Source organism: Aspergillus tanneri, assembly GCF_003426965.1.
Source record: "Aspergillus tanneri strain NIH1004 chromosome Unknown AapTan_2_pilon_pilon_pilon, whole genome shotgun sequence".
Classification (NCBI taxonomy): Eukaryota; Fungi; Ascomycota; class Eurotiomycetes; order Eurotiales; family Aspergillaceae; genus Aspergillus; species Aspergillus tanneri.
The window spans coordinates 4,801,114-4,815,701 of NW_022984629.1; the positions used below are offsets into that span (position 1 = coordinate 4,801,114).

The 14,588-nt window shown below is 42.6% G+C and overlaps 4 protein-coding genes across 4 annotated transcripts; 2 read left to right on the forward strand and 2 right to left on the reverse strand.

Moving 5' to 3' along the window:
• Positions 1-6,151: 6,151 nt before the first annotated feature.
• On the forward strand, positions 6,152-6,611 carry ATNIH1004_001530 (uncharacterized protein; the record flags this gene model as incomplete). The annotated part of the gene is made up of 4 exons (XM_033566229.1): positions 6,152-6,229; positions 6,291-6,364; positions 6,417-6,461; positions 6,515-6,611. 4 exons carry the CDS (start codon positions 6,152-6,154, stop codon positions 6,609-6,611), a joined length of 294 nt encoding a protein of 97 aa, XP_033431986.1.
• A 1,266-nt stretch (positions 6,612-7,877) lies between these two features.
• Positions 7,878-8,482, forward strand: ATNIH1004_001531 (uncharacterized protein; the record flags this gene model as incomplete). The annotated part of the gene is made up of 2 exons (XM_033566230.1): positions 7,878-8,066; positions 8,285-8,482. 2 exons carry the CDS (start codon positions 7,878-7,880, stop codon positions 8,480-8,482), a joined length of 387 nt encoding a protein of 128 aa, XP_033431987.1.
• A 1,166-nt stretch (positions 8,483-9,648) lies between these two features.
• ATNIH1004_001532 (tetratricopeptide repeat protein) lies at positions 9,649-10,681 on the reverse strand (the record flags this gene model as incomplete). The annotated part of the gene is made up of 2 exons (XM_033566231.1): positions 9,649-10,227; positions 10,256-10,681. The coding sequence occupies 2 exons, from the start codon at positions 10,679-10,681 to the stop codon at positions 9,649-9,651; spliced, it is 1,005 nt and encodes a 334-aa protein (XP_033431988.1).
• A 768-nt stretch (positions 10,682-11,449) lies between these two features.
• On the reverse strand, positions 11,450-13,017 carry ATNIH1004_001533 (5'-methylthioadenosine/S-adenosylhomocysteine nucleosidase family protein; the record flags this gene model as incomplete). The annotated part of the gene is made up of 3 exons (XM_033566232.1): positions 11,450-11,703; positions 11,889-12,029; positions 12,096-13,017. 3 exons carry the CDS (start codon positions 13,015-13,017, stop codon positions 11,450-11,452), a joined length of 1,317 nt encoding a protein of 438 aa, XP_033431989.1.
• Positions 13,018-14,588: the final 1,571 nt, after the last annotated feature.

Here is a 14,588-nt window from a genome sequence, read left to right on the forward strand (position 1 = left end):
CATTTAGGGCCGTTTTATATGCCTTTAATAATCTTGTCTAATTGTGCTTTCAGAGATGGAGGGCTCTGTATAAGTGATTTAAGCAGCGTTTTGAGTGTAGATGGTTCTCCATCTGCTTAAGATTATAAGGTGTTTTGGGTGCTGAGTTAGTTAAATACGCTATAGAAGAAGAGCTGATGAATTAAGGCTGTTTTTATTAGGTTAAAATTGCTTTTATAATTAAGCCGATATACTATAGGTTGTGTAAAGGGCTCTCGGGCCTATGGTCCCTGCTGTCCCTATTGTCCCTATTGTCCCTATTGTCCCTATTGTCCCTATTGTCCCTATTGTCCCTACTGACCCTACTGACCCTACTGACCCTACTGACCCTACTGAACCTACTGGCCCTTGATGGCCTATAAAGCGTGACTCTCCTTTCTTTTTCTTTTTTTTTTTTTTGACTGTCCCTTTTTCTCTTTCTTTCAACGAATCCTTTGGTATCACATGACGCGTGGTCAGCATGTCAGGTCCTGACACGCACGACAGTTTCTCTACAAGTTGTGTATTAAGAAAACAATCCAGGAAGCGGCGATTGTGGTGACTAATATAATAACAAAGCTGATTAAGGCTGCCACCGAATAGTCGCAGGAGATTGTTTGTGAGGGGCGAGGTAGCTCATCGCAAAAAACAACAGATGGACTCAGGGGCTTATCTCGGCTGCAAAGGCAGTAGTGAGCTCTACCAACATGTTAATCTAGACGACGGATGGCATTATCTCTGGGTGCAACTCGCTGGAGCAGTTGATTGTGGCTAGTAACGATGTGGTGGTTAGTTGTGTCAAGACGATATTCATAAGCATGACCCAGGACCTACTGGAAACAGTGAGCAAAGCCATGGGTGCTGTGTGCTGAGCTCTTGTGTGACAGGTGAAGGGTATCATTCGGGAGAAGAACCCCTGATAAGACAGAAGGTCGGCTATTCTAACTTATTTCGCTAAAATTAAGGTACAGGAAATAAAGCACCAGGTAAGCCCAATCTTCTATTAGCTGCTCGGTTTTTTTTTGCTTATTTATAGCTTTTTAACGCGAACAAAACCAATAGGTCAAATCCTTTAGCTCAAAACAGCCTTGCACAGGCCTGATAGCATCTGGGCGAAATGAGCAAGATCTTGTACTAGGAAGACCAAGATAAGTGCGGGGAACTACAGAGTAACTCCACCATCTGTGGTGTTATGTACTTGTGGCGGTTTTGTGACTTTGTACTAACTTTTACCCCCCTCTTCCCTGATGATTCCATGAAGTGTCGTGGTTGCCATCTAGTTTCTAGTTAGTTTTTATTATATTTTCTTTGCCAATTCTCTGTCACCATTCTAAAGTGTGTTGGATGTATACCAAGGGTAGAAGTACTGGATATTTATTTTACCATGCTTGGCTGTTCTTTTGTGTTGCTGCTGTTGATTCCTCAGGAAGCTTGCCGAATCGTGCCTTTCGTGGAGTCAGCCGGCGGTGGCGGTGGTCGGCATCTTGGCCCTATTAACCGCCGACTTTTTTTGTCTACTAGTGATGTCGAGGTATGCAAAGGAAACTATCTTTGTACGAGAGAATACGAGATTTAATTGACAAAGAAAGCTAGGGGCAAGAAGACGGGTAATTTATTGTTCTAAATTTTATTTTATTTTTTTTCATTTTGTGATTAGTTTCTGAAATACATCAAATCAATGCCTCCTGCTAAGATTATTCTGTTCTAAGTAGAGATATAATGAGATCTTAATTATTTTAACCACACCAAACTAATCACCCGTGCTATTTAGAGCATGGCTATCCATAGTCTTATTGCCTTTAACTAGCCTAGTCTATAGCAATCCTATTAACTTAATATAACAGAACTGGATTACAGTCTATCAGAGTATAGAAAGAAGGAAATAAAGAGACAGGAAGGTGAAAGAAAAGAAAAGAAAAACATAACGCAGAGTAGATGGAGAAAGGAAAAAGAGAAGAGAGAAGAAAGATAGGTGAAAAATAAAAGCGGACTTATCCCATCACACTATAACCATCGTACCAAATGTTCTTGGCTATAGAAATCCCGATAAAGGTTAGAAAACAAAATAAGTGGACAAAACTTTTAAAAATAGGACATGATAAAACAAAAGTAAGAATATGTTATTACTGGTCGCAGTATGGAAAAAGAATATAAAATCAAAAAAACAGAAAAGAAATAAATGCACATCTATTCATGCTTGCTAAATCTCATAGGCCATCTATAATATGCATTAAAGCGTTAGAAATCCATAAGTGTATTGTATGTTCATAAGTTTATATAATATATATAGAATTATAGGAAGCTACTAGTATTGTATAGTCTTAGCGTTACTTTGTTATACATCAGGGAACATTGTACCTTTTATTATTTAAATTGTAGTACCCAGGCTTTCGAAGTTTCAGAGATAGAAGTGTTCACCTAATTTAGGTGTTAACTAAATAATCAAATTTAAAAACCTTAAATAAATTGATAAACAAAGGATCACATTATAATTAGTGCCTGAATAGATGTTTTTTATTAGTAATTATAATCTAGTTATTCTTGTCTGAGAATCTGGCAGCTAACAGCCAATGAATCTACTGCGCCGCAGTGTTGTGGCTAAGCTCAGGATCTTAACTATTTCACTGGACTAAAAGACCACTATATCTGATCATAATGGGGATCAGATATTCCTGAGCTCCTTATATGGAAGCGCACTGTAATGTTAGGTGACGCACCCACGCCTAACACGCAGCTAGGTTGAGGCCGTAACGGACCAACAATGACCTAACCGGTTAACTTATATTGGGAAGTATGATATATCATAGCTACTGATGTATTACGACGTAGCAGGTGATATGATGGATATGGATATATAAAGGACAGTCATTACCATTGTAAATAGATTCTAGCTAGTGTGTCTTATTCTCAGTGACAAAGATAGCCTACCTTTCAGAATAATCCACACGACCTGTTTGGACTAAGTAATCGTTCTTATATCATTTGTTAGCAGAATACCTTAAGATCTCCTGATCCTAGGAAGGACTGCTAGACCTTATCTGACAATACCTAGCATTTGCTAAAAGAATATACAGTAACTTTTAATGAAGGTTGGGGAATAGTAAAATGTTAGTCCCGAAGACATAAAAGTATAATTTTAACAGCAGGCCGTGTAAAGGGCTAGAGCCCGTTTAACCTCTCGGGCCAATGTCCCTACTGTCCCCGTTGTCCCTATTGTCCCTATTGTCCCTATTGTCCCTACTGTCCCTACTGTCCCTACTGACCCTTTTGGCCCATTGGCCCTCGATCGATGTCACGTGACTCCCCACCTTGTTTGTTTACCGCTTGTTTCCTCTTCCTTTCTTCCTTTCTTCCCTTCTTCAACGATTCCTTCTTGTACATAACCTATCTTGTAGGTTCTATGGGTTCAGCCCTTGACAGGCCGGGGGGCTAAAAGAGAAATATACCAAAGAATAACCAGACTGCTATTACTTGCCTTGCAAGACCTCTGAGAGAAAGTATTCAGACTCATCACACTAGCATTGCGAGACCAGCCAGTCCACCAAGTCTTCCCTGTTGGCAAACAAAATATTAAATATTTTGACTCTTATTATATATCCTAAGACCAAAGTGGGTATGCCTGTAGACAATATTTTAATCCACTTAAATATAATTATACCCTTTACATAGTTCGACTTCTATTCGTCGACCTTTAATAGTCTGATCCATCAGGAGCATGAGGACTACAACAAGGTGAGTCTGTTTTATCTTTATATAGGCAAGTCTTCCGAAATCTTTGACTTTATCACTAATTGCTGCTAAATAGGAGAAATTAAGCTTCTAGAACCAGGAATACCGTGGGTACATTACAGTGGCTTATATTTTATTTTATTTTATTAATAATTTTTTTATATTTAGGGTTCTTTGGTTCTTCAGCTTTTCAGTTGTTTTTTTTTTTTCTTTTTTGATTTTTTCCCCTGTACGTACATTATATTATAAATATGGGCTTTGTATTATAGGGGCACGGTGCCTGCCTCTGTTTTGTTTTTCCTTTATTTTTTCTACCAAGTTACGATGGAATGACAATTATGCCATGCTACAGTTCATGGATAGAGTTTTTTTTTCTTTTTCTTTTTTTTCTTTTTTTTTTTTTTCAATTAGGATAGAACAGGTTAATTTACTGGCCAGGAATACAGCTAGTACTGGACTAGGAAGAGTTATGCACTATATACTACAGATAAACAGACATAATTACTACTTCTAACTCTAGCTTGGTAGTTGTCAGATATACCACTACCTAGTGTGGCCACGCAAGGAAAAGATGCGATGGGGACACTGTACTTGTGAACACAAACGTCGCCACTGCTCACCAAGGGGTAAGGGCAAGATCAGCAGCTAAGCCTGACCAAAGTGTACTGGAAATTATAAAGGTCACTCAGCAAAATTCTGCTGGAAATGTCAAAGACATAAAACTTATCCTGGCAACCATTTCTCGCTTTTAGTTTAGCTTGAAATCCGACGGTTGCTAATTGATGAACGAGTTTTCGATGTGTCTAACTTGGATTTTTCGAATAATATTTTATTACCACGTATGGCTAGCCTTTATAGTGACTTTAACTTGAATATTTAGTAGTCATATTTCATAGAATTCGCATAACCGGCACCAGAACTGGGGTATCTAACTAATATATACAGCACCACACAGCCCTGGTTTTTCCGACAAACGGAGTTGTACTTAAAGAAGCTTTTTATTATTCTACATGGAAATACAAACTAGAAATTACTGGGAAGAGAGTTTTTATTGGCAATTTCGCACCCTACTAGCAGTTGTGTAGGTACTGAGTCTCGTGCGACACTCTGACACGAAACCAACTGCAATTAAAACAGAATGGGCGAAGAAGCTCTCTGATATATGTGGTACAGAGCTCTGAGTAACATACTAACCGAAGCATGATTCCTCTCTGTTGCTACGGCACATGTAGTTATACCATATGTCCTGGAATCGAACATTGACGCGGGGATTAGCAACCAATAGCTGTACCATGACGAGATGTCCTCCGCAGCAGCCAGCAACAACGAAGTCCTTCCATCTGTGTCAACGGCATTTACATCAGTACGTGGATCTGCTAGCAATAGTTGTACTGTTATAGCATGCCCATCAGCAGAGGCTAGTCACAGCGCTGTCCAACCCTGACAACCTGTAGCATTGACATCAATTTCACGATCTTGTGATAAAGTAAACATGCGACTTCAGGATGTCTCATTGTGACTGATACGCAAAGTGGTGTTATGCCGGTTGTTGCATGACGTTGATTGATGTCAAAAGCATCATGCTTGATTGGCTCATTAACTACGTCAATCTTCCCGCCCTGCAAGCCAGCTAAGTGTGCGAGTGACCTTGAATGTCTTGGAGATTAGGTTGTATATCTGACTGTCGAAGCAAAAGCTTGACAGCTGAAAGATTACCGAGGTGAGTATCCTAGAGAGAGGTGTGAGAACCTCTAAGCAAGCATGGTAGTTGTCGTGGTCTAGGATATCAATATATCGCTCCCTATATTAGATAACTGGGTTGCGTGTAGCTGATCGATAAGTTTACTGCCTTCTTCTTCCCAAGTCACAGCAAAATACTTATTTTATGTCGACAATTATGGTAATATTAATCCGGCTCCTTACTCGGTCAAATGCTAGGGATGATACAACATCATCGGATCGGTGCTATTTCCCACGTTTAGTTAGCTCACATTCTTTCTTTGTTTATTTACATCGCCATATAAAGCGCGATGGTAGTTTAGTTGAATCAGAGACCCGATTCTTTTCGGATCGATGCTTGCAAATACGCGTATATTTAATGGTCGACATTTTATAAAAGTTGGTGATGGAGATTCTGACAGTCTAACGTGTGCCTGGCTGAGAAAAAACAAAATCATGGATGGCCAGCTGAAGGCTGCATATCATGTAAACTAGTCTGTTTATTCTGGACTACGTACGAGGAAGTACAGTTTTGGAAGCTAGTGATAAAAGTATTAATCTTCATTTATACCCACTCCTGTTATAATTTATTGCTGACTGTAGAGCTTCCATTGTCTCAGAAACATTATACTTAGCAGTTATCTTCAGTTACAGAAAAATTTCCACTTCAAACCTTGACAGCATGATGCATTTCCTCCAGATCACTGCCCTTCTTACTCTTCTTGCGCCGTTGGGTTTAGCTCAGGGTGATAATGGAATCTTAGTAGGTTACGAGGCTTGACCTTTAACTAATCTCTTGAACTATTTAATTCTAATATATATAGGTCAACGTAAATTCACACGGCACCAGTAGTGTATACTACCCCGAATCTGGTATTTGTACGCCAATTGGTGTTAAGTAAGTATATAACTAAGATTTGTCTCTTACTCTGAAGCTAATAGTTGGGTAGCCAGGCAGGCACTGTACAGAACTCAGCCCGCTGTGTTTTCTATATGTATGCAATAAATAACAATGAACATAAGGAGAATAATATTAACATACACCTAGACAACCGGGTTGTAATGGGCAGCTTGCCGTTTTTGGAAGCGGCGTCCACAGTATCTATCCTCCTGAGGATATTGGGAGTGTGAAGTGCTATGAATAGTATTGAATTGGTGATTGCTATGTCTGACATCTAGAACTTGGAACAGTCGGATTTTTCATTCAGGTGGAGGGATATGCCTTTGTAGTGTACTCACCTTAGGATGAGTGTTTTTTCCATGCTAGGTTTCTTATGTTGAAATGCAATGCAGAGGATCAATAGTATTGAATTAGCTTTGGTTTAGAAAATCTAAATCCCTGATATTCCTCTTCCTATAGTGACTTGTCACAAGATAATTCGGTAAACTTCCGAAACAAGTTTACGCCGTAGAGAGAGAACTCCACAGCGGTAACAACACCAGCCAGAGATTTTCAGAACTGATATACGATTCATCTCGAAGGGGGTCTGCATCCATATTGTACCTCTCTCGAAACCAAGACTTCGTGAGATCCCCAAGGCTATAAAAGCCGCCATAAAACACATGCTACTTCGAACCATTGATCTCACAGTTGCGTTTGGCCTTTAGCTGTATAGCTAGACTATTAGGGAGTTCTTCTGGGCTTTTCGGGTCCATGTATGTAACTCTGAATCTTCCGTAAGTGACATGACTAGAAGCCTGATTTGTTCCAAGAGGTCCTTGCCGGTCAGAATGACGGCCTTGTGGTTGACAGCTTCACTTCCATGTCAGACAGAACGAGAGGTCAGCGAAGCTTTTGGGGAATTTGAAGGGAAAGAAATACAAATTTATATTATCATGGCTCGTACCGTAAGCCTTAACGTATGTTCTAGACCTCTAACCATAACAGGGAGAGCTGTATTGTTATGACCTACGAAACAGAGGTACACTGTTGGGAAACTTTCGTCTTTCGTTCCATTAACATTCTTCATGATATTGCCAAAAACACTTCTGGTCCGTGTGTTCTCTCGCCCTCCACATTGCAAGGTTGGAAATGGCGTTTAAAATTTTTTCTAAAACCAAAGGTGACGAGATTACTGCGCCTACAGGATCATACGGCGACTTTGACCTTGATGATTGTAACCCAGAAATAATGGACGGTATCTTACAACCCATAATTGGTACAATCGGCATCTCCTTGTCCGATGATCGTCGATCCCGGGTTGGCCATTCTCCGACTGGCAATTCTCTAACTTCCCTAATAGAAGAATTCCCGCTGAACTTCAAGCATCGCATGGTCGTGGAAAAGGTCCTCTTTGAAGGCTTTTCCTTGGCCGAACACATTTTTATTCATCTTGGCTGTAACAGACGCTTCTCTGCGTCATGGGCAAAGGCGGCACGCGAAAGAGTCAGGTTTTGAAACTATTGTCGTCATGGATCTTTTCAATCGCAGGCACGAGGTAATTCTTGTGGCTCCCACCAGTGCAACTGATGATAACATTGGTGGGAATACCTACCATACCTCCTTGCCATATCAATCGATCGCTCACGAGCAGCGTCGACCACGAGATCTCGTTCCCAGGAGACTATGGGCCCGCAAGGCCGTCATGTTCGTAGACGAAGTAGGCATGGTAGATCTGACCATGCTTACCTTAACCAACAATCAGTGTAAAATTGCTAAATATTTAGGCCAGGGTTCATTTGAATTTTTTAGTGAACTCCTTTCGTTGTATTTATTGGTGACTTCTTCAACTTTCCGCCTGTTCTTAGTCCCGCCCTATGGGGGAAGCCTCTATTGAATAAAGACGAAGGCAAACTCGGCCAACAGTCCTAGCACTAGTTTAAGCAGGTGATTATCCTGGATGAGCAGATGAGGCAATCCGAGTACGCCCCCTTCCGTCACCTCCTTCACGAGCTCGGCCGTGCTCTGACGGGAAGCAATTTCTCCTTGAACAGTAAAGCGATCACATCCTTAGTCGCTCTCCACTGGAAGGCGCTACAACGCTGGTTAAACGGAACTCCCTTTGGCACCTGGTGAACCGCGTTCAAATAGGGAATTTTTTGCGCTTGGGAAATCAGAGAATCTATATCCAACCCTCCCAGCATGCCCGCACGAAATCCACCGGCCCAGGAAACTTGCGACCCCGCTTGGGTGACATGTATTTCAACAGCCCGATCACGACAGACCAAAATCCCGTTTCCTCGACTTTTTTGTACGCTGTAAACATGGCTGCAGTAATTCTCTAATATCTGCACACCTCTCGGCCAGGTAAATGGAGCAGCGGGAACTGCAGGCAATTATTTGTTGATCCGTCTGGTAAGTTCATATTCTGAAGGCATCATGTAAAGGAATAGGCTATTGGAGGACTGAAATGTGAGCCTTCGGAGCCGCAAGACAATACAGAATGTGTTCTTCATCCTGCCCGGTGAGACCATTCGTTACTCTCACTTCCAACTATACATGCACTCCGATTTAGTGACGTATGCAAACTGTCGGGGTTGTGAACGCAAGGTCACTGGATACGAATTTAAGGGAAAGTAGGGGAGGTAAATTTACTCTACTATTATAAGTTGAAAAATTCGAATATGGAGAATTTTCCGCTTCTGAGCAAATTGCGTGAGCTGTCAATAGTATATCATGTCATATATGGGGTTTCCCACTAGTTTAGCATCTAGGTGTCTCCATGCTGCTATGCAAATGCGAAGGCAACTGATTTTTCACTGTTATTTAAGTTTTATAATGACTCTGTGACAATGTTTGATGTGAAGTGTTGTATTTAAATTAAGCTTGGACTTTGCTTGATGCCTTCAAGAGCCGGAAAAGGAGGGCTAAGTTCTCCATAATCTGATTTTATCAACAGATCGCAGAAGGAGCTGATCATTTAACAGGGAGAACTATATATATATATCGCATGAAGTAAATCCAGGTGAGGTGTATTCACGTGTCCTAATGGAAATCTGTACTATGGTCGAGTTTTCTCTTGTGGTTGAGAAAAGCTAATCGATAGGCTGCGAGAAGTATAAACCTATTATTTGGCGGAAGCTTCATCTTAGATGTAGCAAGGAAGGTTGAGTATGCTCTTTGTGCCTCATCCCAGTTTTCCCATCTATAGTAGATATCACCGAGGAAGAGTAGACCCCAAAGATTAAGCCAAATTAGGGGAGCCGGGCTTGTTTTGCTGAGATTGATGACTTTCCGAAGCATCACTTCTGCCTCTTTCCATCGTCTTTGCACGAGATACATATTCGCAAGCGCAAGGCCAGACTCCAGCGTGTTCGGTCGCTCTCTCCAAACAGCTTATGGCGACCAGTGAACGCTATTTGGAACATATCTTCTGCATCCTGGTAGTACCCGTTTTGATCAAACGCAAACCCTATGGCAAATGCCCTAGCTAGCGTGTGTTCATCCTCCGGACTTCTATGGTAGTCATCTAATACTTTGCGAAGCCATGCTTGTGTATGCTTTTTTTGCTGTTGCGCTTTTTGCTGTTGCGCTTTTTGCTGTTGCGCATAACTGACCCCAAGCCACTCTTTGCACGCTATTGTAGCAGGTTGATCAGGACCTAATAATTCTTCGTAGCTTTTTAGTGCTTTCTGGAGGGCTTCCTCGGCCGCTTCTGCTTTTCCTGCCTTGGAATACGTAATCCCAAGTTTGCATAAGTGTTCCAAGGTTTCATAATGAAAAAAACCAAATGTAGCCTGAAACCCAGTGATGACCCAGTTATATGTCCTGTGCTTGCTGGAACTTGCCCTGCAACGAATACACACATGCAAGGAGACTTCCTATATGTAAGACTGGGAATTCTCGGACTTGAGCATTCTGGGCAGTCTGAATGGCTCCTAAGCATCGCTGCTCCAGTTCTTGATACATTCCTTTTTCCGCATAAATAAGACATTGAGCGAAAGTCAGTCCCAAACTCGCACTTTGGTCTGAAGTTGAAGTCTTTGCAATCGACCTTTCTAGTAGGCTCTCCGCATCTTCCCACTTTTGCTGTCTAGCGTACAGTATTACCAGGCCATTAATAGCCTGGTAATCGTCCACGTGGCTCTCCAGAATTCGTTGTAGCAAGTCAATGCCCTTCTGTGCGTTAGATTCCAGACAAAGAACGCCAAGTATCTTCGTCAGAAACAACGCCCATGATGAATTAGGGCCAAAGTTTTTCTCGAAATATGGCAGCAGACATGCTATGGTCTCTCTGGTAAGGTCAAACTGCCCTTGCGGAAAATATAAGTTCATGGCTATATTTAGCAGGGCTCCAAGGATACCGGCATCTCGACACATACAACCTCTAGTACCAAATAGGCACTTCGAAGCCATAATTGCGTGGGGGAGGAGACGTGTTCGCAACTTCCAGGGTTCTGGTTCTTGCGGTGACAGACATCGACTGATAGATTTAATCGCTATTACTGGATACCCCATATTGTTTTTTTCTTCGTTATCCACAGCACATGAATAGTTATGGCACCAATCTTGCACGACTGGATGCATTGAGTAGTTGTCACTTGCGTGACTAACTAGAGAGAAGTTTTGCAGCTGTTTCATTGTGTTCAAAAAGTGAATTTTTTGGAAGTAGTTTTTGCTAACCAGGATGGCTCAGAGCAATCCACACCCAGGCGAACCAGGTCATACCAAATACCCTGATTATGGTAGCATGATAGTAGCAGCAAGAGTTTAGCAGCTGATGGACATCTCTTGCGAATCTCCTGATAGGTAATCTCGAAGGATCTTATCAAATCACCGCTTGAATACTGACCATCAGGCTCCAATTCTTCGTGCACTTCTTTCCAAGATGTACAGTATAACTCGAGGTATTCGGATGGTGATATTCTGTCTGCTGGATGTAGGAGCCAGCAAGAACAAGAGCCAGAGGCAGTCCACCCAATCGGTTGGCGACGGCCAGGATATCTTATTTCGGTCAGCAAGTCAGAGTCATCATCAATCTTGGGTGTTAATACGTACCGGGGTCGGTTTAGACTTTATGTTGCAACACATGCCCGCCACAGCTTATAAGTAGCTGCGCAGCTTCATAAGAGGAAGACTCTGCAGAAGATAAAGATTTGGGTCTCCGAGATCCTTTGTGAGACCCCAGGCCTTTGTCGTGATTAGAATGGAGCCATTGTCCACGGAATCAGGAAAGAACTTGGTGACATCATAAGATCCTGAGCCATATTGACCACCAGCGGAATGGTGATCAACATTGCCATAGATCAGAAGCCATTTTGAGTTCCCCTCTTGCGACAGCCACTTGAGGGCCGCGACTGTTGTGTTTCTATGCTTCCAGCACTGCTTGTCTCAACTGCAGGAAGCTGCTGTAGAATAAAGGCAAGACGATGGCATAGCGTTTCCCGGGTCTTCCCATTCAACCAAAAAACAGCGGAGTAATTTCCCTTATACAACAATGCAAAATGAATTGCTAGCTGGGTTTTACCACCTCCTGGTATACCCTTGAGAACCAACATTTTTCTTCTGATAGAAGCATCTGGTTTGAGCTCCTGCCAGATCTTTTCTAGGTCCATCTCGCGCCCTATAAACGGTTCCACCAAAGGGAAATTTTGGCAGTTAAACTGCACGCGGAAGATAGGGTCTATGTAATGATTATTATGTGGATCATTTACAGCACAGGAAATTCTATCTGAAGAGGGTGGCTAACCTCCAACAGTCGTCGTACTCTCCACCGGAACAATCTCCAGCAGCTTTTTCGCGTATGCCGCCGCTACGGCTGCTGCATAGCTTTGCCAATTATCATTGCTATTTTCGTCGAAATCCGCATAGTCCGATATTCCCCGTATCACCAGGCTTGGCAAGCGATCCATTACTCCAGCTGCTACTCCAGCTGCCTCCGTTTCAATACAGAGCACTTTGTACTCCTGCATCAAACGATCTCTAGTCTCAGCATTTTTGATCACCTGGTTCCCAGACGCCACTAAACCGTGATGAATAACTGGGCCTCGGCTAGCCCTAACAGGTCGCTCCTCGTGCTTCCCATCCTTATAGAGGATGTCAACTCGGTGCTCATCATAGGCGTACCTATTTAACGTTGGGTGTTCCTCTGCCATCGCCTTGACAAGTTGAGGTATCATATCCGGCTTTCTCTCATTCATGCCTTCCAACTTCGCAACCGCTTGCAGAAGAATCTGGGGAGGTTTGTTTAACGACCCGGTGATCTGAAATCTTCCGTCCGCTAGCTTCTTTCCCACATCATGAGGTAAAACGCCCCCCCAACCATTGCCAGGAACGCTCACAACTATGTCGCCAAGACGAATATCATGTTCCTTGCTGGGAGCTGCACCGCCGATACCAACAATTAGGCCGAATTTGATATTTTTAAAAGTCCGCATCATGTCGGTGGCCAATTGTGCCGCTGGTGTGGCACCGTAGTTCCCCTTAGGAAGGCAACCAATAACAATATTATGTCCGCCCATAGAACCAAGGGTGTAGATGTTCGAGTCATTTGGTTGCCGCAACTTAAGTTCGGCATGTTCTTCATCAAGCATACAAATCAGCGCGTTCTGTTCTGTTGAAAGAGCGCAGATACACCCGACCGTGTACTGCTCAACGGGTAAGACTCTCATGGTCTGGAATAAAGGAATGATCTCAGTCGCAGAGTTCGGATTAGAGTATGATAGCGCCCATTTATATATACTTAGGTGAACGAAGATCGAAGGTATGGGAAAGCCCCTTGGATAAACTAGGAGGGCGTTGTTTTTGGGAATTGGCTCCAGGAGTGTGATATTGAATTTTTATTTTATTTACGGGGCAAGCCGCCATGCTTGGAGCGAGGCGCAGCTTTAATAGTTTCGCCTAGCTGACGTACCGCCAGGCCTGATAGGCGTAATTTTATGCGCCTCTCAGCTAGGCGGCTAATGCCAGCGTCTGATATGCTTTGCGGCTGACATGGGAAGGCTGAACCCAACCTACTCAAAGTACGGCGTTGTGTCGCGTTCTGGGATGCAGTTTGTTCCTCCTCCCCACGTTTGAAATTTTCATTAAATAGCACCAATTTCATCAAGTTGCTTGGCCGTCACATCCCTGATCATGAAGATCATGAATTATCAGTATTATGCCTATAAATCACACCCTAACAGCCATATCTCATATATCACAGTAATAAAATTATTAACGAAGATTATACTCAAGCTTATACGTTCTCTAGGTGCCCTATGATTGTTAGCAAGTGTGAACACGTCCGGTTGACGCCTTTAGTGATTCCCAATGCGCTCAATTTCGACGCCAAGGGCTCAACTTTTTTCAGTAAATAGAGTTAGCTATCTTTACCAGAAGTAGTTCGCACACAAGCTACAGCCCAACATCGTGCAGGAACCAACACAGATAATAGGAAAGTCCACTCCTCTACCGTGCCTTGTGTGAGACTACCGCCTGTGATAATCGATGATATGAGACTTTTCGTTAAGTGGGAAAGCGCTGTAAGAATATCACCCAGTTCCTGTATGCAATCCGCGATTTTCTTCGAGACAATGTCCCAGTTCCTGATGTATACTGGTGGCGCACGGAAGGAGAGGAGAAGTTTATCTCTATGGAATATACAAAATGACGAACTCTGGAGCAAGTAAGACGTGATGGAACCGGGTGGCCGAGTTTCGATCTGCTGTGAACTTCGAACAGTCTATGACAATTTGCGTCCACTGGAACAGGATTAATCTAATATATTCATAAATAAACCAATTCTCCCAACCTTCCAAGGCCTGTACGTTCTAACTCTTTGTATTTGCAGGCAACATTTTACGCGGTCCTCTTTATAATAGAGCAATCAACATAGAACACGTGTCAGAAGCCTGCCCATTTATCGCAGTTTATGATTTTCACAACTGGTTTACATTTCTCTACCGAAGACCAATGGAGAATCGACGTTCGGTCCCGATTGAACCGATTCGCCGTGAGCTGCCTAATAACTGTTCTATCAAGTTTACACACGGCGATCTACACCGAAGCTTTATCATTGTAACACACTTTCGGCCATATCATATTATAGCAATTGTTGACTGGGAGCATTCAGGATGGATACCTGCCTACTAGGAGGCCTGCAAGGCGTAGTATACTGCTAATAGGAGTGAAGAATTATCTATACAGAACTTACCGATAATTTTTGATCAGTATACAAGCACCTGGGATCCATGGGACTATT